The sequence below is a fragment of the Coffea arabica genome, chromosome 2e, assembly GCF_036785885.1.
Source record: "Coffea arabica cultivar ET-39 chromosome 2e, Coffea Arabica ET-39 HiFi, whole genome shotgun sequence".
In the NCBI taxonomy this organism is placed as follows: domain Eukaryota; kingdom Viridiplantae; phylum Streptophyta; class Magnoliopsida; order Gentianales; family Rubiaceae; genus Coffea; species Coffea arabica.
The window spans coordinates 76,913,928-76,935,247 of record NC_092313.1 but is presented as its reverse complement, the minus strand read 5'-3'; the positions used below and the strand labels follow the sequence as shown (position 1 = coordinate 76,935,247).

The window sequence follows — 21,320 nt, the reverse complement described above, 5'->3', positions numbered from 1 at the left end:
TTTTCTTTGTCAGTAAGTTGTATTTGTGGTAAAACCATTATTTTGTTATGTTAGTCCACTTAACTTTTTTTAAATCACGTATTGTATATTGTTTATTAATAAACATGGCTATTGATTTAGATTTTACACGGTAACAAATGTGAAAAATGAATTAAAAAATCCAACATAAATTTTATGATTTATAGTGAGCTTTTTTTTTTAAACTAGTAACAGATCAAGTGTTATACGCGTGAACGTGATTTTTTAGTTTTTTTTGCTTAAAATTTTTAGAAAATTAATTGACTCGCTCTAATCAACACTAATTCACAAACAATAAAAGCATTTTTTTTTGTCCCAATAGCACTTTTATTTCATAGCAGTATCAATATTTTTGTCTTTCTGTTAAATTTGGATAACTTGAAGGTTCTTTTCATGTCATTTGAGTTAAAGTTTTTAACTTTTGGAATAATTTGTTGTTTCTCTTTAAGTCATTCTATGAATTTTTATTAGTTTTAGTGAGCTTTTCTAATTATTATTAATTTTGTTGCTAATGATGGATTGTAAAATAATGTATAGTGCTATTGTAATTATAGTAGTATTTAAATATACTGAAATTCCATTGTTCAAATTTAAATAGCATAATTTTGAAGAGAAATGTTTTAATTTGGTAAAATTTATTTGTATTTATCATTGATGACATGCTTTATGATAATAGATTTTAGGGTTAATTGCAGTTTGCACCCACCAACTATTCAAGAATCAGACTTTACATCCTAAACTTTGAATTACAGCAATCAACTACCTCAAACTTTTAACCTTTGGCACAATTTAAAAATCAAACTAAAGATAATCACAAAAAGAGTGGTGCGACTAGTTTACCCTTAATTTCTTGTTGAGCTTCCAAAAATACCCTACCTATGACAAGTTTTTTGGAGACAAAAAATTCTCAAATTCCTAGAACCCAAATTCCTAAAATCAATCAAATAAAAAAATAATTAAAAAACCCCATATCCAATTCTTTCCATCCCTAAAAGCCATACCAGCACCATAGCCACTTCAAACTCATCAACAAATTAGAACCTCAAGAACTCATCAAACAAACCACTGAATCAGTTCCTCAAAACTCATTGGACAAGAAAGAAAATAAGTCCACAAATATCCCATGTCTAAGTCTCATGACCCAGTCGCACCGCCACCACTATAACTTCTTAAACCTCCACCACTCTTACCTAAAAATTCATCAAACATGAGACAACTCATCTCATGAGAAGCCTAAATCTTACCATTGTCAAACAGCCACACCCTCATCAAAAAAAAAAAAAAAAAAAAAGAGGGAGAGAGAGAGAGAGAGAGAGAGAAATATCCCATGCTGAAATCTCACTACCCTCAAGAGTCCTATCACAACCACCAAAACTTCTTAAATCCGTGGGTATTGACGTCTCCTATATAGAAGAAGAAAGTACCTTTTTTAGTCAATACCATATCTTAATTTGAACTCTCTTCCACAACAAATTTCGATTCAAGCTCATCCACCACCATTTTTTGGTCAAAAACAAAAGAAGAAACAATGGGTCTTCAGGCTATCCCCATCACCATGGTTTTTGTTGTTGAATTCAAGAGCTTCTTCATTGGGAGAAGGGCCAGGGCATGCTAGGATGCCTTACTGCTCTTCTCTGGGATGGTGGATGGGGGTTATGGGGATAGTGGGCATTGCTGTTTTTTTTTTTTTTTTTTTTTTTCATCCAATAGGTTGAGAGTCAATGGGAGTTTTGGAAGCTTTTTTCAATGACTAAATTTTTCAAGGAAAAAACCCTTTTATTTTTCTTTCTTTTTCTTATGATTGAAAGCCTTTGTTTGTTACCATATTATTTTTACAAAGTTAAGAAAGGGTTTTTGTAGGACAAAACAAGAGTAAGGTATGAAACAGTCTTTTTATCTGTCAAAATTAGGTGGATTGTACTATGTTACGAAAAATTAAAAGTTAAAGGTAGTGAATTGCAAAAATTAGAAGTTTAGGGTGTAGTGCTCAATTTGGAAATAGTTCATAGGTGCAAAGTGCAATTAACCCTAGATTTTATATGATTAAAAATTATAAGTCATTAAGATTATTTATTAAATAATAGTTGAATTCAACTTGGATATGTTTCACCTTTATAACTATTATTATGATTGGCATTGATGTGTATAATATCCATTAATTGTAGTTTAATGCTATAAGTTGTTATAAGAATACCATTAATAAAGTTCATTAAATTTAATTTTTATTGCAATTTAAATAAATAAATTTCCAACATAAAACTCTTTGTCTACCCTTGAACTTCATCTCCTATTACATTTTGTATTAAAGTTTCCTACTCAATACTAATGGACACATACTAAAAAGGTTCTCTTAAGGCTTAATTTACTTTTATTCTGAAAAAAAAGAGACTCGTTGTACTTTTTAAGAGACTCATAGTACCAATTTATTACGTTTTGTTTCATGTTTAAAAACTTGGATATTTTGCACATAAAATTCATTTTTCTTTCTTTTAATAAATAAAAAAAGTAAGAAATCTTTCATTTTTTGTAACTGCTAGCATGTTTGATATTGTTTATTAATGAAATGCAATGCGATTTGCCTATTTATTAGAGAGTGTAATTTTGGCATTACAAAAACTAATATCATTTTTTTGCTTACATTATTAACAACTAAGATTCACCATTCTTCTTTTTTTGATCTAATTCACCATAACTCAAGGGAAAACAATTTTTTGTTCTTGTAACTATTGGCATAATTGGTATTAATTATTAATGAAATGCAAGGAGTTGGTTGTTCTTTTTTTTTTGTTTAATTTACTACAACTCAAGGAATATTTTTTAAAAATTGTTAGCATAATACTTATTAATTATTAAGGAAATGTAATGCAATTTGTCTATTTATTGATGTCAAAGGCAATTTTGATATCACAAAAATTAACATTAATTTTTGCTTACACTCTTACACACCAAGACTCATCATACTTTTTGTAAGGTAACAATAGATTGAGAGAGAGAGGCGAGACGAGGAGCATGGAACAATTGTATAAGATGAGCTTAAAATTTACCTGTAAAAGATTTAGTACATAACTCGATTTGATAAAAATTTGTTTGAGTTTGAATTCACTAATAAGCAAATTAAATTTGCATACAATTTTAAACTCGTCAGAATAAATAAATAAGCTAAAATAATGTTGTGTTCAATTTGATTAAACTCAGTTAAAATGAAAATTTTAAGAAGGAAATTTTTGGGTATGACGATGACCTTCAACGTTGTTTTTTTGAGAAGACCCTGACTTTGTGAAGTATCTCCATTTAACTCTCGAGACATTTTTTTCTTTTCAAATTGTCCCTCAAAATTTTGTGAAATTGTTAACCCTTTGAGCGGGCTCGTGCCTGTGGCGCAAATCTCTTTCCGTCTAGTTTAATGCCTAAACTGAATGAAATGACAAAAGATTTACACTTTTAAGAGTTTTTTTTTTTCTTTCATCATCTTATGAAGCCACAGAATTTCGCAAATAAACCTAATTCTCGAACAATCCTCAAAACCGACAACTTGTGAGGACGTCAGGAGACTTATCTACCAAATCCCCCAACCCCCAAGAGGGATGTGGGATAGAAACCCCACAGGACAGCCTCTAGGGTAACTTTAAGAGTTATATGGGATACACTTTTAAGAGTTATATGACCTTAAAAGTGAAAAGTAGCAACAGTAGACTGACGTTGGTTTTGTGAGTAACTTGAACGGGGGAAACGTTTACATCGCTGATGAGGGCCACTTGAAGAGGTATGATGAGATGATGTCCATAGCTGCTTTGGTGATGATCTCTTTCAAGTATCTACTTTACATCCGGGAGATGGCAGCAAAGGCACCTGACCTACAAACCCTTTCCTCACTCCGACCAGCATGTCACACTCGACGTATATACCATAACGACCGGTCCTGATAGCACCAGCCTTGTATCTCAGCTTTCCCAACAGTACCAATCTCAGAGCCACCACTCCATAAGCCTCGTCCATGGCCAGGCCGTTGGACACCTCCGGCGAAACGGGAACAGAAGCTCCACCCAGCACCGGGGACATAATCACCGTGCTCTTCGTCTCGTGATACAAAGGTGGCAGCATCACGGGAGGGGTGATGGCCTGGTCTCTGTAGGAGACAAAAGCCGAAAGCTGATCGTAGAAAAAGGAGACTCGCCGGTTAGAGTTCCTGGTGGTGAGTGTGAACTGCATGGTGGCCGACAAGAAGGGAGGAGCCGTTGCGTTGAGATCAAAGACTGCAGCACTAACCACCCTGAACTTTGGCTTGTGGGGACGATACACCAACCATAATATGAGAGCGGTGATGCCGGCCAGGACGAGGAAGGTGATTAGGAAAGAGCATATGGCTCGGCCGCGACCACGTTTAAGTACAGCTGCAGAAGAGCGATTAAAGTAGCCCCTCCGTGAACACCGCTTGCAACCTTCGTCGACACACTTTTCATGGCTCATGCTTAGAGAATTCCACTAGCTAGCTTATTCCTGCCTGCCCGCAGCTAGCTCTGGTGCTTCTTTTCCGCTGCAGCTAGCTAGTAATGTGACATATGAAAAATACTCTCTATTAATTTAGGAAGGGAGAGGGGGAGTACTGATAGAGATGAGAGAGGGAGGGAGGAGAAGCTATTAAAGCTGAACCGGCTTAGAAGGACCGGAGGAATTAAAAGGGAAGTGGGTACTACCAGGAAGTGGAAATCGGTGGTGGCAAGTGGATGAGAGAAAAAGGCACCGCAACTCGCAATTGCAGGAGGGAAGAGAGAATAATACCGGGGGTCAAGGAAAAAAGGAAAAGCGAGTTAAAGAGGATTCGATTCTGCTACATATATGCTATTATTTCATAAAATTCCTTTCCGGTTACTACTACGTACCAGTAGTATTTTTTACTCCTCCTGATGATGGCATCAATGTATAGTCCACGTTTTATCTTTTCAATGGGTTCGCAAAGCAAAGGAAAAGGAAAAATGGTATTTTTTTTTTTGTCAGTAACCATACATTTGTATAATTTAGTCTATCCTAATTTAGGGGGAAGAGAAAGCCTAAGGAGACTGTGGTAGGGACTAGTGAAAATACAGACCCAACTAGACCAAGAAAATGCTCTGGCACAATCCTTAGATTTTTTTCGCTGCAAATGAGGTTTGAACCCTCACCTACAGTCCAAGGTTCCTGGTGGCCACCGAGCCTGGAAAAATGGTACTTAAGTGTTAGAATAATCAGTAAGAGAACACTTTCCATGCAACACCCTCGCATTTTAATTGTTAGAAACTTTTCTTTTGTGCGGTGAGAGATATTTACGTTTAACTAACTCATACTACATTTTTGCATTAACTTTTCTGTTATTGAGCTCTCATATTTATTGTGCTTGCACTTTGAAAGTAAACTGGAAAAAAATTTGCAACTGGAAATGTCTGCCACGAAATGAATAACAACACGTTAAGCAACCACATAATCAGATAAAAAACTGTGCCAGAAAAGCCAATTTCAGCCGACATTCGGACATGACTCGAAAAGTGTAGCACCGTGCATGAATTTGGTTACGTGGCCTCCCCTTCTTCTGCTTCACTTCTTCGTGTCCTCCTCCTCTCGATTTGGTTTCGTGCTCCACCGTCAGTGCATGGATGGATCATTCGTCCTGCTATACGTCAGGACCCTTTTGGTTTGCAGGTTTATAGAGAAAAAATAGAATAATTTTTCAAATTCACAACTTTACGATCATTTCTGTCACATACATACTCTTATCAACAAATATTAATACCGTACCTTTTCAGATCTTCTTCTAAGAGAAAAAAAAAGTCACTTTTTTAATCGTATAGACACTCTTATCGAACAACTGCCAAATAATAAGAACATTCTTACAAATGCAATGGAAACGAAGCAAGAATTTGTGGTTTCACTTTTTCTTCTTTTCTTTCAGATCTGAAATTTTCGAAATTTATTTTATCAGATCTCAAGCTCTCAACTCGATACACGGGCAGTGAATTTGGCAGGATAAGATGTTTGTTGGACTCAAAGTAATTGATATCATTTTAAATAGAATAAAGATTCTCAATATAATATTTATTATTTTTTTCAGATTTGGTGTATCCGGATGCTACTGTAAAAAAATAAAAGCACTATATCTAATTAATTATCTTATGTCTCTCAGGTGACATTGTTTAATTGAAGAGACTTGATTGATTATTTGGGTACTTGGATTTTAACTCATATTGTATCTGGTTCTTCTCTAACCATTCTTTTCAATAATTTCTCTCTCTTCTAAAAACTTTTATCTTTCTAAAACAATTAAAATTATTTTTCCTCATAGTTTCTGAAATCTGGATTAATTTTACTTACTGTCATTATTGGTATATTTATTAACGCTGATAAAAACTAAATATTCATTCATGAGAAGATTAATCGCTGTATCTTTTGCATTTAATTGAGTACGAGCATGCAGTGCTATGTTTATAGTCATTATAAAAATTTTACTTATCTCAAAGAATACCTATCAAGTTTTTGAGATGCGTCGGTAGTATTTCATGAATATTACATTATTACAAGTGTGTATAGAAGTTTTTAAAAATTGGAATAATAGTTAGACACTCAGAATACATTAATTTTTAAAAAAATTAATGTTAATGAATGTCGATTTGAATTATACATGTTTGCAAAATTTTACAACTAATGGTAAAAATAAAAAAAAATTTTAAAAAAAAGGTGCTAGGGCACGGCCAAATTACTAATCAAAAGTTAATTTACTGAGGCACCGAATCTGGGCACAAAGCATTCTGACTTTTGGCTGCAGACTGATGTATGGGAGTAAACGATCCGAGAATCGATCTCGATTCAAGTATACGGATTGTTAAAGAGATTAGGAAAAGAGTTTTAATACTATCAAATAAGTATATTTTATTAATTAGTTTGAATTTTACGTAAAACTATCCCTATTATTTTATAGTTTCCTTGTTTTGATTTTTATTATTTTAAACTTTGTTTCTATTTTCTAAATCAGGATTTGGCTCCTCTTTTCATTTCTCACAATACACATTTAGATACATGACATGTATATTTATTTACTCGTAAAGGACATGATCATTTTAAGTTATTCTAACAATTGTTAATAAATGAGAACACATATCATGCATTCAAATGTATACTGCGAGAAATGGAGAGAGAATTCACAACATAGGTGCCAAGTACAACTATTTTAGAATACTTTTTAAAGTTTTAACCTACAATTTTAACAAATTTCTTTTCTTATGTGTGTTTTCAGTTCTTTTAAAGTTTTGATCTAATAAAAAGCAGAGATTATTCTTATTTAAGCAAGGATTTTCTTAATCATTAATAATATATTTATCATTTCTTATATCAAAATTATCTCTCAATTTCTTTCAACATGTTCAGATTCAAAAGTCCTTCTCCTAGATAGTTTGATATTTGAATGGACACTTTCAGACATAAAATAGTCTTAGAGACCTTCCAAAGTTAATTTATGAAATGAGATAAACCTGTTAATAAAAGAATTCTTAAACAAGTTTTTGTTATTAGATCGTCTTTCTTAGAGAACTAGATATAATAAAATTTTGAATTAAAATTAAACATCAAACAACTAGAATATTAAATATCCAAAAGATTTTTAGATATCAAATATGAACTTACAATCACAAAAGATGCCAATACAACTTATGCTAGAAATTTATATAATACTAGGAAGAAAGTTCTATCAACAAAGATACGAGAATAATACTATCAAGAAAAAAGACAATTTTTGCAATATCAATCTAAGAAGTATTTTAGATCGATCTACTGGAGCTAGATTCTTTAAATGCTGAATTTTGGTCTTGCAAAGCTCTCTCTAGTTTCTTCTACAGGACCTATCCATTCTCTTCAAACTCTTCTTCTTTTATACTTGAATTGTTGGACTGTAGTTAATGCTAGCTGAATGAGCAATTATTTTTTGCTTTAAATATCAACTAAAATTTTTATCTTCAAAGAGTATCCAATGCTAGATGATAACATTTTCAATGACAAGATTAAATAATGGACAATTTGATTACTTACTCTTTTGATTTTTTCTACCCAAGTTGGCCGACAACTTTATTAGTGTTCCAACATATTGTCCAAATTTTGGAATCCTTCATTTGCTAGATCATATTCATCTTGGTTTTGAATCTCTTGAAAAAAAAATTTCATATGAAATTCCACCAATTATTCCAACCTAGTTCTCAACAGAAATTTTATATCACAAAATTTTCATCCGTATTAGATCTTTTGATGGTCATCTTCTTGGCAATCACTGTGAACGGGGTTTATTTCAAAATTTATTCTGAGATTTCTACATGTCTATGAATAATTTTCAAAAAGTATCATTCAAATTCTTTTATTGTGAGATTTTTACATGCCTGCGAATAATTTTCAAAAAGTATCATCGGTCTAATTTGATGTTCATTTTAAATGATACGGTATTGCGCTGATTTACATATTCCATGGATAAATTCTTGTCCATAGTTAAATATGATAAGTTCTACACATTTGAATTGATCATGGCTAAACAACTAATCTACCACGTATACCAATTTTCTGCCAAACTAATCTGGATAAAAAAAAATTAATAATTGAACAAACTCATAATCCATGAGCTTTTGAGGAGTAAAAGTTACGATTTATCCCTCTACGTTTAATTGTAGCTGTTTATATACATCCAAAAAATATAAAAACCTTATAGATGCTATATGTCAATTGACATTTGCAATTTTATGTTTCTAAGGGAAGCTTGACAAAAAAGATCCATTCTAAAACAAGCACTTTGAAATCTATAATGTGTATCCCAGGTAAATAGCATACCAATTGGATAGAATTTAGATTTCAGGACTTCTCATAAAAATTCTTGGAAGGTGATCATCCAATTAATCTCGTTGTTTTGGGATTTTCTGTTGATCATTTTTTGAATTTCTACAGAAAATTGTGCCAAGGTTTTCTATCTAAAAGAGAAAGATCTAATTCTCTTTTTTTTTTTCTATTTCTTCTGGATTGAGAAAATGAAAGAAAAATCCAGCTGTTTTCATAATCATTTAGATTTACAATTAGAAAATGACTATACAAACATACAAATAGATGCAAGTGTACTAGACAGGGAAGTCATATTATTAGTTAAACCCAAAAAATATAGTAATAAAAATGAAAAAAATTGTAGATATACTTCTGAAAAATATAAAGAATTTGGATTATCTAGCCCAAATTATGAAATTCTACGGCTAATTAATGCCCAAAAAACCTTTAGACTTTAAACAAACCATTTAGTATTAGTACTTACTATGAAGCTATAGTAAAATTCTATAATAATGAGAAAAATTGAATAGCAAAAAACAACAAAATTTTGTAAATACAATAACTAGAAATCGTTACCGGGTAATATTTGAACATATTAAAGGAAAATATAATGGTTTAGCAAATTATTTATTTGGAAACGTTGCTCACTTTATTTGTTGTGATTTTGTAGATGAAAGGCAAGAACTTAATCTTTGTTCAGATCTCGCGAATTTGAATTTTATCCATCTGGTATGCTATTCACTTTGAATACATGCTACCGAACTCAAAGTACCTATTTTAAAATTATCCTTTTTACCAAATACTTTCTCTTAACAGACAAAACTAAGAGTGTTATTTGATATATAACATCTTTAAGATTTCTATATATCTAAATATATATAAATTGCTATGACTAAACGTAGAGGGACAAATAGTAACTCTCACTACCCAAAACTATAGATTTGTTCATTGATTAATTTTTTATGATCCAAACCAGAGAAATCAGTTTTGCAGAAAATTAACATATGCAATAAATTCATTGTTTAGTCTAGATCAATGCAAACACGTAGAAACTATCATATTTAGCAAATGACCAAATTTTATCGATGGAATATGCCAACCAGCGCAACATCATATAATCTTGGATGGATATCGAGCTAAATTGATGATACTTTTTGAAAGTTATTTATGAGCATGTAAAAAATCTCACAATAAAAGAACAAAAGATCAAATTAGTCATTGAATTGTAAGACAAATTGCATATGCCAGACTTAAAGAAATGAACCCCGTTCATAGTGGTCGTTAGTAGCATTAGAAAATTACTATCAAAAGATTTACTGCGAATGGAAATTTCTAAATGCAACATTTCTACAAATAGCTCATTTGGAAGAATTGTTGGAACTCCTTATGGAAGAAATTTTTCTGGAGATATAAAATCAAGATGAAGACAACCAAGATAAAAATGATCTAGCAAACTTCATAAGTAGTGAAGGACTCCAAAATTTGAATAATATGTTGGAGCAATAATAAAGTTGTCTGCTAACATGAGCAGAAAAAAGCGAAAGAATAAGCAATCAAATTGCCCACCACTTCATCCTACTGTTAACAAATATTATCATCTAACATTGGATACCTTTAGAAGATAGAATCTTATCAGATATTTAAAGAAAGAAGCACTGCTAATTCAGCCGGTGCTAACTACAATCTAACAATTCAAGCATAAAAGAACGGACATGTTCTCGAGGAGAGACTAGAAAGAGCTTTGCAAGAAGAAAATTAGGCATTTAAAGAATCTAGTTTCAGTAAGCCAATCTAAAACACTTCTTTGATTGATATTGTAAAAACTGTCTTTTTTTTAGTATTATTTTTGTTATATCTTCGTTGATAAAGCTTTCTTCTCAATATCTTACAAACTTCCAACACAAGTCGTATCAACATCTTCTGTGATTGTAAGTAAGTTCATATCTAATATTTATAAATCTTTTGGATATTTAATATTCTAATTGTTTGATGTTTAGTTTCAATCTAGAATTTTATGATATCTAGTTCTCCAAAAAGGTTGTTCTAATAACAACAAATTGTCCAAGAATTCTTCCATTAATAAGTCTATCTCATTTTATATGTTAAAATTATAAATTAATTTTAGAAAGCCTTTGAGTCTATTCCATGTCTAGAAGTACTCAATTGGGTATTGAACCAGAAGAAGGGTTTTTGAATATGAATATGCCTAAAGAAATTGAGAGATAATTTTAATACAAAAAAGGATAAACTTATTATTAGTGACTGAAAAAAATCCCTACTTCAATAGGAATAACCCCTACTTTTTATTAGATCAAAACCTTAAAAACAACTGAAAACACTCACGAAAGAAGAAATCTGTCAAGGTTGTAGGCGCGGAACTTTGAAAAGTATTTTAGAACAATTTAGAAAATAGAAACAAAATAAGTCTAAAATAATAAGAATAGAGACAAGGAAACTGTAAAATAATTGTGATAGTTTTACATAAAATTCAACGTAACTAATAAAATATACTTGTTTGATATTATTAAAAGCTCTTTCTCTAATACCTTTAGCAATCCATATACTTTGAACTCGATTCGAGTTTGACACTCAGATCGTTTACACCTCTAGATTGACGTTGACTAAAATCAGCAAAACAAACTGTAGCTATTAGGAGCGCTGTGGAACACTCATAAATCTGAATCAAGGTACCAAAGGACTTTGCCAGATTACAGGAAGGATGAATCGGTCAAAAAAAATAGTCGAGACAGAAGGGGAAGCCAACTCTTCCTAAGAGTTTTATTAGCAATTTTCACCATGAAGCAATGAGACTGACGAATCAGATTCAATCGATCTTCTGCACAGATGATCAGCAAATGGGCATCTAATCTAATGAAGTAAACAGTTACTTCTCCAAATTTATACATTTGCCCAGTCCGTCTATTTCGGTCTCATAAACGCACATAAAATCTTATAAAACTGCTACCTTCCATTTGGTAATGCTTAGTAAAATGCCTAGAAATATGTCAAGAGCTAAATATGCTTAGAAATATCTTAGGCGTCATCAATTTTGCCCAAGAAGTTTTCGCTGGTAGGAAGTTGTATGAGCTAAACAAACTTCCATAAACTCATCTAACCATCAAAGTTATGCATCTAAGGATTGAGAAGCTCAAAGTCCAGCACTCTCACTCAAATAACAAACATCTGCAATTCCAGTTTATGGTTATTTACACCATTTACCTTAATTGAACAGATACCGTCACTTTCCTTCCTCTACCATGTTTGGGTGGCTTGAATCCTAACTCTTTGTCCAAATAAAGGTAAAGGAAATGGATATTTTATTTATGGAACTTTAGGCATATGAATTGAACTCATTTTTTCAGAAACTACCTTCAAACATCTCAAGTTACCATACCTCACGCTACATCCCCACAAACAGAATTGAATATCACCCAGCCAGCCAAACTTTCAAGTAGAAAGAAAAGAAAAGAAAAAAAAAGGTAAATAGGAGAAATTACATTCCTCGTTCACCTTCACAAATTGAAGTGATTGCAGTTGGAAGTCTAAGGAGCAAATACTCAATCAGTCTCAAGAGGAAGAGTTCAGTGGGATGATAGAAGTAGGTGGAATGAGGACTATGCTGGAAAACCAGCAAACAAAACAAGCACAATTGCTTCACTTTGGCTAACTACACAAGGTTTAGGAGCCTGGCTTTGGGAAAGATTGTGTTTGATTCTTTATAAAAAACAGGATAATTGACTTACATCCTAGAGAAGTATCATCATGGGTTGTTGGGATCTATTGGAATTGAAATCCCATAAGTCAGTATGATCTAACAATCAATGGAATATTTGCTGACCGATTCCATGATACTACCAAAGTTTATTAATACACCATATGTAATACTACTTGTTTGTCCTTCAACAGGTCTAGTTGTTAAGTAGTGTAATCATCTATCAGATTTCATAATGTCAGCAACATAGTACAATATCTAAATTATGCAAGCATGTCCAATAATTTTCAGCATATACTAGGTAAATTTGGATCGTGATCATGAATCTAGAAAATATAGGTATTGACTCAGTGAAACTGAACAAGCATGAGAAGATGAAGCACTGTTACACGAAGGACATTGACCATTTAGATACAGTTCAGTACTTATACTTCTCTGGCAAGACAGAAAACAAAAACGTAATCTGCAGGTACTCTAACAAATCTTTTGTTGATAGGGATTATAGAAGCAGGGAACCAGCAAGGAAATGATTTTAACATAAATATGAAAATGTGTATAATGAAAGCAAAAGCATTATGGATAGGTTAACACCATGCAGCGGTGCAGCCACAGCAGTAAAAGAACAACTATGGAAGAGCTCAACATATCAGGTCTATCTCCTGCAAGCAAAATTGAAGGTTTCATGTACCAAACCCACAGCAGGCCTCCTAATAGGAAAAAATTGTTCTACCAAGGAGCATGAGTCATTAACCAGAAGATACACACAATTTAATTATTTTGATCGGGAACTTCATTATAGATGCTCTATCTATATCAAAGGCGAAAGGCATTTAAAGCCCTATTAAATCCAAATCCAGCATGAAGTACAACTTCTCAGCACATGCTAATCACAAAAGTAAATTTGTCAAGGATCATGACATTATGTAATCTACTGTTCAGATTTGGAATGAGTATCTTTAGCTGAGATGGAAGCATAGGCGAACATGTAAAGCAAATGTGAGCTAGGCGAGTGAGTTACCTGTTTAATTCCATCTCCGTCTGTTAAAGGAAATTATCATCAATTTCTAAATTCGCAACTCTGATGAGAAATCTTTGAGAATTTGAAACAGAAAAAAAATGTGGCGGTGAGCAAACTCAGGAAATCTTTGAAAAAACATCTCTGACCAGTAGTTTCCTACTACAGAAATCCTGCAAAGCAAATTGTTAAATGAATATTTTGGAGAGGAAAAAAACGAGGAGCCGTAAGATGGCAAAAGTTGCAAGAACGGGAATTAAACTTAACTATGCCATCCAAGGACAAAGCAGCCTCCCGCTCTGAAGCAGAGGAAAAGGAGAGAAACCCAAAAACACGCGTCTTTCCAGTTTTACGATCGTGGAGCAGTCTAGCACTAACCACAGTCCCAAACTGGGAAAACAAGTTTCTCAAATCTGCAGGTGTAACAGACCAGGCTAGATTGCCAACATAAATCTTGTAAGGGCTTTCAAACATGAAATCCCGTCGGGTGGACAAATTGACAGGCCCGAGATTATGACGGGAACTGCCCCTGGTCATTTGAGTGGAAAACCTCACCCGCATTTCACGCCCGCCAACATCCTTCGGCGCACATATGAGAAAAGGCGAATCAGGATCAGCAACGCAGAAGGGCGGCACTAAACCAAAAATACAAAGGGAAAGAGAAGAAAATTTTAAAAAATCTGGGCATCGCAAAAACAGTACACTACTCACTGAGGCATCAAGAGCAGCAATTGCAGCATTGGCCTCGGCGATCGAGCTCATGGTGACATAACCGCATCCCCGACTAATACCCGTTTCAGCATCCCTAGAAACCTAAAGCAAACAAAGGCAAAAACAAAAAGACTCCACAGACTCAAAATTAGGATCAAACACATAAAAAAGGCACAGCTCAAGCTAAAGTCCATCTTTGAATTTTAGAAGGAGGACGGAAATTAAATACCTCAACAGACTGAACAGTACCATAAGGTGTAAAGATTTCAACAAGCTCAGAAATGCCATAGTTTCTGGGCAGATTGCAAACATAGAGTTGAGAATTAGAAGAAGAAGACAATTCTTTAGCTTGTAGAGAGAGGAGGTGGTAGTCTTGGTCTTGGTCTTCTTGGAGGATTGCTCTAGTTAATCCTGGAGAAGGAGCAGACAGCAGGTAGTACTTTGAGAGAGAGAAAGTGACGGCGAGGCTGATGGTGCTGCTACAGCACCATGGCTTCCTACGACGCAACTCGTCAACAACGGAACAACTTTTCCATGGGAAGGCCAAAAAGGGCGCCGGAGTCAGAGTGGACTTCCCAACCACAACAACCATTGCGCGTCTTCAATACAACTAGTCTAATCCGATGACCCTTTTCAGCCCCGTTTCTTCATTCGTCTATTCTCCCTCTTTATTAACATATCTAGTCTATGCGCGAATGCCGTTGTTTTCAATTGGGCTTCAATTGCTGACGTGGCTTCCTTGCATTGGTTGATTGGTGATCGTCTGGCCCGTGGGATTCCAATTTGATGTCGTCCAGCCCGCATGAGAATTGGACGTTTGCTGATTGTGCGCGAATGCCATTGTTTCCAATTGAGTTTTAATTGCTGACATGGCACAATTTTATTGGCCAATTGGTGATCGTCCTCCGTTGATTGAGCTGATGAATTGAATTGAGGACAAAATCGAGATTTCACGCCTTAATGAATAGGTAGGGTTCCTGAGAGTCTTTGCTTGTTGCTTCTGCTTGCGCCGCTTGTTCTACCAGTCTCCTCACCTCCCTTTTTCCAAAACACCTCTATTTCCTTTTGTCTCATCCGAGAGTATGACTGACCGCCTCCATTCCTTCCATGGATTTCCTCCATTTTTTTCTCTGAAAAAAAGAAAAGAAACAGACTAACAACACACCGCATCTATTCTCCCTTTCTTCTATATTTTTCCCCTCTTTTAAAGATTATTCAAAAAAAATGATGCTCAAAACGCACCTTTTATTCTCTCTCTTTTTTTGCCCTTTTTGCTCCTTACTCTGAGATAGGAGAACCTCGAAAATTTGGTCGATCTTGTTTGCTCAACTGCTCACATTTGGATTTTCTTTTTCTGTTTCTGATCTCCATTCCTTTTCCTCATAAACCTATGATTTTTTCCCTCTTTCTACATAGAAAAATTTCTATTTTCTCTCAATTATTTTTCTCTTTATTGGGACATAATTACCTTGGAGATCTTTCTTATCTGATTTATTTTCGATCCGTTGATCTCGCCATTTTTTAGTTTCAAAATTTTCCTTATTTTGACTGATTTTCTTTATTCTCTAAGCAATTTCATGTTTGTTTCAGGGTGCAAGTTTAAGGTTTGCATTTTATTATCTGGTATCTTCAATCTCTACAGAACCCGCCAGGTAAGAGATCTCACATGATGTTTATTTTTCTCATGGCTTTTTTGACTATGATAATTTTTTGTTATGGAATTTTTTTGTGATTATCTCAGGTTTAAAAAAACACAAGGAAGGCCACTCAAGGAGGAATTACAGTTAGTATCTTGCCTTTTCATTTTTTTGGGTTATTTGTTTTTCTCTTTATTGGGACATAATTACCTTGGAGATCTTTCTTATCTGATTTATTTTCGATCCGCTGATCTAGCCATTTTTTAGTTTTAAAATTTTCCTTTATTTTGACTGATTTTCTTTATTCTCTAATCAATTTCATGTTTGTTTCAGGGTGCAAGTTTAAGGTTTGCTTTTTATTATCTGGTATCTTCAATCTCTACAGAACCCGCCAGGTAAGAGATCTCACATGATGTTTATTTTTCTCATGGCTTTTTAGACTATGATTATTTTTTCTTATGGAATTTTTTTGTGATTATCTCAGGTAAAAAAAACACAAGGAAGGCCATTGAAGGAGGAATTACAGTTAATTTCTTGCCCTTTTATATTTTTTGGGTTATTTGGTTGTGATAAATAGTATTTTTCTTTACTCGTTTCTTCCTTCAACTATAATATGAGAAAATCCAATATTGTTCATACTGGTATCAACTATTTTTTTGTTAGAAAAGTTATAGATCTAAAGCTTCGTTCCAACCATATTTATTTGTTGCCCCCATCCTCCTTTCTGAGCGCATATTATATTAGAGATGAAAAATAATCATTATAGGGTTTTCTTTTGTATGGAATAAAATTTGATCATATTTCTCCCAAGGACGGCTTTAAGGTATCCTGCAATTTGGGGCTCTCTTTCTGGAAAATTTTGTTTATTGCATGTGAATTAATTTCTTCGATCTCTTTTTTTTTTCTTCTTTTGGTTGGCAGTGATCTCTCCATACCTTTGCTACTGGTTTTATTGGTCTAAGTTTTAATAGTTCTCATGGAGTTGTATTTATATTTACTTAGTTTGCTTTTTTTTTTACGTTTCTTTGAGAGCCCTTATACAAACTTATGATTTGTGTGATTTGCTGGTTTACTTTCAACTACTACATTTCTCATTGTCTTTGGTTAATTATTTAATAACCATCTATTTTACTTATTTGTTTTCAGGTTCTCTTTGTGAACTCTTTACCCTTTCTTCCATATTTTTCTTGCACGATGAGGTGGAATAGTTACAAGCTATCAAAATGTATCGCTTCAAGAGGTGGAAACATTCTCAATTCTGATATTTTTGTATCGAGCACAAGAATGTATAGAAGGTCTGTTGCTCTATCATGTACTTAATTGTATTTTAGCACATTTCAATTCCAAGTAAATAAGCTCATTTTATGCTTTCTTTTTTTGGAATATTTGGCTTATGTTTGGGTTTAGCTTGAAGTTATAGTCCCTTTTGTGATTTGTCCCTCATCCTTCAACCGGTGGATTATGTTTAGTTGATCTGTTGGATTATGTTTATTAGATTTAATGACTCATGGTTTCTTTTTTTATTAACAAGACCTTTATTCTTCTGATATTTTGCCTCTTAGAAAGTATTTTGTGTCATTGATATTTTTTATCTGATTTATATTTTTATGTTATTGCCTTTGTAGGAAGAAAGATGATAGCACCTACCTTTCATTTTTTTCTGTTCTATAGAGGTATATTCATTTGAAGTTTTTTTTTAACTCTTTTTGGCTGATAAGAATGTTCTTTTGATTTCTGTTTCTCAAGTCTCAAATCTTTTGAATTTTTTTTGTCTTACCATTATTTTTTGTAGGAAGCAAGAGGAATTTATCACTGTCTAAAAAAAAAGATAAACATTTTTTGAGTAAATAGACTCGTCAAAAAAGAACACTGGATATTCAAAATGCTATCTGAGTAGCAGTATGAGTTAGTAATCAAGGTGCTCATACCTAATGACCTTAATTTTTGTGATTTATCCCTTTTGATAATTGGTGACTTCATGTTAGTGTTTCTTTTGCGTTTTAGATTGTGGCCAACTATTGGTTGTTTTATAATGATTATAGAAGAATCAGGTTTTAGATTTAGAAAGGTTTTTTTTCAATAACATAATTCTACTAAATCTACTACGTGGTTGGAGATGTGGTAAAATTATCATATCACATTGTTTGGAAACTTTCTTGTGTTGTTATAAGAAGTACGAAAAGTTTTCAGAAAATGCTGATTTATTCTTGTAAATATTTTCCTTTTTGACTTATCAGATATTCCCAGAATTCTTATGTAATTCAACGTGTCCTTTTATGTAGTAGATTGCATTTGGATCCATTTGCTTAAGGTGATCCAAATCCTTTCATGTATTCACCGATGATGCAACAAAAGTAACTTTAAAAGTATTTTTGGTCCTTAATTGTTGCTATTGTAAGGTTTAGGTCCTTTGTTTAGGTTTTAGATTTAGAAAGCCTTTTTTCTAATAATAGTTCTCCTGTATCTGCTATGTTGTTTGGAAATGTGGTTGAATTATCATATCACATTGTTTGGAAACTTTCTTATGTTGTTATAGGAAGTACGAAAAGTTTTCAGAAAATGCTGATTTATTCTTGTAAATATTTTCCTTTTTGACTTATCAAATATTACCAGATTTCTTATGTAGTTCTACGTGTCCTTTTATGTAGTAGATTGCATTTTGATTCATTTGCTTAAGGTGGTCCGAACCCTTTCATGTATTCACCTATGATGCTGCAAAAGTAACTTTAAATGTTTTTTTGGTCCTTAATTGTTTGCTATTGTAAGTTTTAGGTCCTTTGTTATCTGTTTAGATTACAAACTATTTATTTACTTCAAAAAGTGGCTTAGGGACGATGTTTTGTCTTATTGCATCAATGTGATTTGGATGTGAAATTTTGAAAAAAAATTTAGGTGTTTAGTGCTTAATTCCTATTGTTTTACTTCTTTTTTGCGATTTAACATATGCTATGCTAGATTTGATGGTGTAGCATAAGAATTTTAACTATATTTATTTTCTACTAAATCCCAAATGTTTATTATGGGTTGAGATATTAAGATTTACAGCATAGTACAAAAGGATTTTGGAAATTGTTTTCTCAATGTTAATTTTATTTAGGCCCTTTTTTTTAACAAAAAAATGTTAATCTGTTTAGTGTAGATCCAAGGTTTTGTCGTCTTCATTTTTCCCCCCAATAAATTTGCTCTTGCCAGCATTTTTTATTCTAAGTCTTTGTTAGATGAAGGAAGAAAAGATAAAGGAGGCTACTTTTCTTCAGTAAGCCTGGATGATATGTTTTAATGTCCTTTTTTTTTGTGTGAACAGATTTTTTTCATTGTAACTGGCTGTAACTTTCTGCTTTCTTTGTCCTGTTATTGGTCTTTAAAAAAGTGAAGGGTGGAAATTTGAGACGGCATCCTATTTCCTCGAGATCCAAAGTTATTTTCTTTTACTTGTTTTACTTGCTCTGTTTTTATTGTTTTGATTTCTCTGTTTGAGAATCATACAACCTAAAGCTCAATTTCTTTTTTGCAGAATTCAACTCGGACATATAATTGCTTGTACACTTGCTGTTCGGCTTGTAGTTTTGCTTGTTTCCTTTTTCTAGAGATGTTAGTCTTGTTTTTGTTTTTTCAGTTTTTGGTTATTTGTCAACCTTATTGATGGGTTGCAAGATTTACTTTTCTTTTTTTTTTTATCAGCTCAGTAGTGGCAAGGAGAGTAAACTAATTTGTTTTCTTAGGTAATTTGTAGTTTGCCTTTTGTTGGAACTTTATTTTGGTTGGCAATGTCAACCTAGCAAGTTACCAGTGCCACAGGTAATGAAGCCATCCATTTGTTACAAAATAAAATGGGTATATTTGATGTTCTTTTTGTAACTATTGCAAAGATTTTGATACATTTTTATGTAACTTTTTATAATTAATTTTTTAATTTGAATAACTGGATGTTTCTGGGCAAGCTTGAAAATTACACCGCGCATCGCGCGGTGTTCTCCTCCTAGTAAAGGAAAAAGGGGGAAAAAGAGAGTGTCTATAAGTGTCCATTAAGGTTTGTGCTGAAAGACAAATCAAACGAGTCGATACTCAATTTTTGATTAGGTCGGAAAAAGTTCGTTTGAATTTAGTTCATCAGTTAATTAAATCAAATCAAGTTTCAATAGAATTTTGCATTTAAAATTTTCAAATTTGGCTTGATTAACATATAAATGAAATTTACATGTAAAAAATTCAACTGATTAACCTATGAATAGGTCAGGTATGCAGAATAACCTATCCTTCGTTTACAGAAAAAAAAAAGAATTAGATTAATAAATCAAATAATACATCATTTTTTCAAATGAATAAGAGTATTTACTCCTCCAACTATAAAAAACAATCAACAAAATAGAAAATCAAAACACGTTAGATAATTAAAACATCGAATATTCTTTTTACTATTAATATATAATGGTCCTCCTAACTCAATGAAATTAATGGTGACGAAAGTAGGAACTAGAAAAGGTAAATGAGAGTTAGGGTTAGGTAGATAAATTTATAAGTTTTGAAAATAAAATATATAATGGTGCTCCTAACTCAAATTATTAGTAAATAACTAAATAATCATGGTTTGAGATTTGGGCACTAGTTACCCTAACCAACCATATATACCAAAACTATATCCTAACCTAATTTTTTAAAGTAGGTTCGAGTAATCTAATCATTTTTAAAATTGCAAGTTGGTTACCCTATTTTTAAGTTTGGACCAATTTAATTTTTGTTATTATGCGCTTATTCGATTCTTTTTAAACACACTAAGTACTCGATTTGATTAGGCTTGTTACACCCTAATTTAGGTAGGCCAATTTATGTATGTCATTTTTTTATTATCATTACTATTAATGCAAATGATGTGCGTATCAATTAGTATTAATTAGGATATTACCTTGTATCAATTCAAGATTGATATACGCATTGCTATTTTATCCTAACACTTCACAATATTAAAATTTTCAATGAATGGACAATTTTCTTAATTGATTTATCAAAATTGATTTTAATTGCAAGCATCCACAATAATAGAGTAGCTATTCCCTAATAAAATCAGTAAGAGAGGAAAATGAACAAAAAAGAGTTCAACATACATGAAGCACCAATTAAAAGAAAAGGGTAAAATACAGTTTTGATACCTAAATCTCGACCCTTAAGCAATTATGGAACCCAAACTTTAAATGAAAAATAATCTGGTACCCAAAGTTACCATATTTACACACATTTCGTACACGTTAGAGATTTTTTCAAATTTCTGCTTAAAAAAGTCATGTGCTATAACATGCTCGTTAATGAAATTGTAAAAAATTCTACAATTATACCTAATTAAAGCATCTTCAAATGGCTGCTTCTACATTTAATTTGGTGCATGTCGATTTTCATAGTGTATTACACTAGTATT

General features: G+C 32.7%; 3 protein-coding genes across 8 annotated transcripts; 1 reads left to right on the top strand and 2 right to left on the bottom strand.

The window, feature by feature from the left end:
- Positions 1-3,450: 3,450 nt before the first annotated feature.
- Positions 3,451-4,485, bottom strand: LOC140003789 (NDR1/HIN1-like protein 12). The gene has a single exon (XM_072081330.1). The coding sequence runs from the start codon at positions 4,483-4,485 to the stop codon at positions 3,826-3,828; it is 660 nt and encodes a 219-aa protein (XP_071937431.1). The 3' UTR covers positions 3,451-3,825.
- LOC113728227 (28 kDa ribonucleoprotein, chloroplastic) lies at positions 3,451-15,022 on the bottom strand. 6 transcript variants are annotated; one of them, XM_072081324.1, is made up of 6 exons: positions 14,503-14,958; positions 14,274-14,375; positions 13,830-14,141; positions 13,566-13,735; positions 4,713-5,209; positions 3,451-4,562 (listed from the first exon to the last, which is right to left on the bottom strand). In XM_072081324.1, the coding sequence occupies exons 1-4, from the start codon at positions 14,863-14,865 to the stop codon at positions 13,682-13,684; spliced, it is 831 nt and encodes a 276-aa protein (XP_071937425.1). In that variant the 5' UTR covers positions 14,866-14,958; the 3' UTR covers positions 3,451-4,562; positions 4,713-5,209; positions 13,566-13,681. The 6 variants fall into 6 exon arrangements, with proteins under 6 accessions (XP_071937425.1, XP_071937424.1, XP_071937430.1 ...); XM_072081323.1 differs by having other exon boundaries at positions 3,451-5,209; XM_072081329.1 differs by lacking the exons at positions 3,451-4,562; positions 4,713-5,209 and adding an exon at positions 5,419-5,677.
- Positions 14,969-19,768, top strand: LOC140036473 (uncharacterized). Its single transcript, XM_072077912.1, has 7 exons — positions 14,969-15,020; positions 15,878-15,925; positions 16,015-16,056; positions 16,244-16,309; positions 16,398-16,435; positions 17,057-17,205; positions 19,425-19,768. The coding sequence occupies exons 1-7, from the start codon at positions 14,969-14,971 to the stop codon at positions 19,495-19,497; spliced, it is 468 nt and encodes a 155-aa protein (XP_071934013.1). The 3' UTR covers positions 19,498-19,768.
- The last annotated feature ends 1,552 nt before the right edge of the window (positions 19,769-21,320 follow it).

Bases quoted from the DNA above. Each gene is read 5' to 3' on its own strand.
- LOC140003789 (XM_072081330.1), bottom strand. From the start codon at position 4,485: ATGAGCCATGAAAAGTGTGTCGACGAAGGTTGCAAGCGGTGTTCACGG.
- LOC113728227 (XM_072081325.1), bottom strand. From the start codon at position 14,865: ATGGTTGTTGTGGTTGGGAAGTCCACTCTGACTCCGGCGCCCTTTTTG. The intron at 14,376-14,502 runs GTATTTAATTTC...TGTTTGCTTTAG, and splicing joins GTACTGTTCAGTCTGTTGAG to GTTTCTAGGGATGCTGAAAC. The intron at 13,736-13,829 runs GTTAAGTTTAAT...TTTGCTTTGCAG, and splicing joins CTTTGTCCTTGGATGGCATA to GATTTCTGTAGTAGGAAACT.
- LOC140036473 (XM_072077912.1), top strand. From the start codon at position 14,969: ATGCCGTTGTTTTCAATTGGGCTTCAATTGCTGACGTGGCTTCCTTGC. The intron at 16,057-16,243 runs GTTAGTATCTTG...TGTTTGTTTCAG, and splicing joins CCACTCAAGGAGGAATTACA to GGTGCAAGTTTAAGGTTTGC. The intron at 16,310-16,397 runs GAGATCTCACAT...TTATCTCAGGTA, and splicing joins CTACAGAACCCGCCAGGTAA to AAAAAAACACAAGGAAGGCC.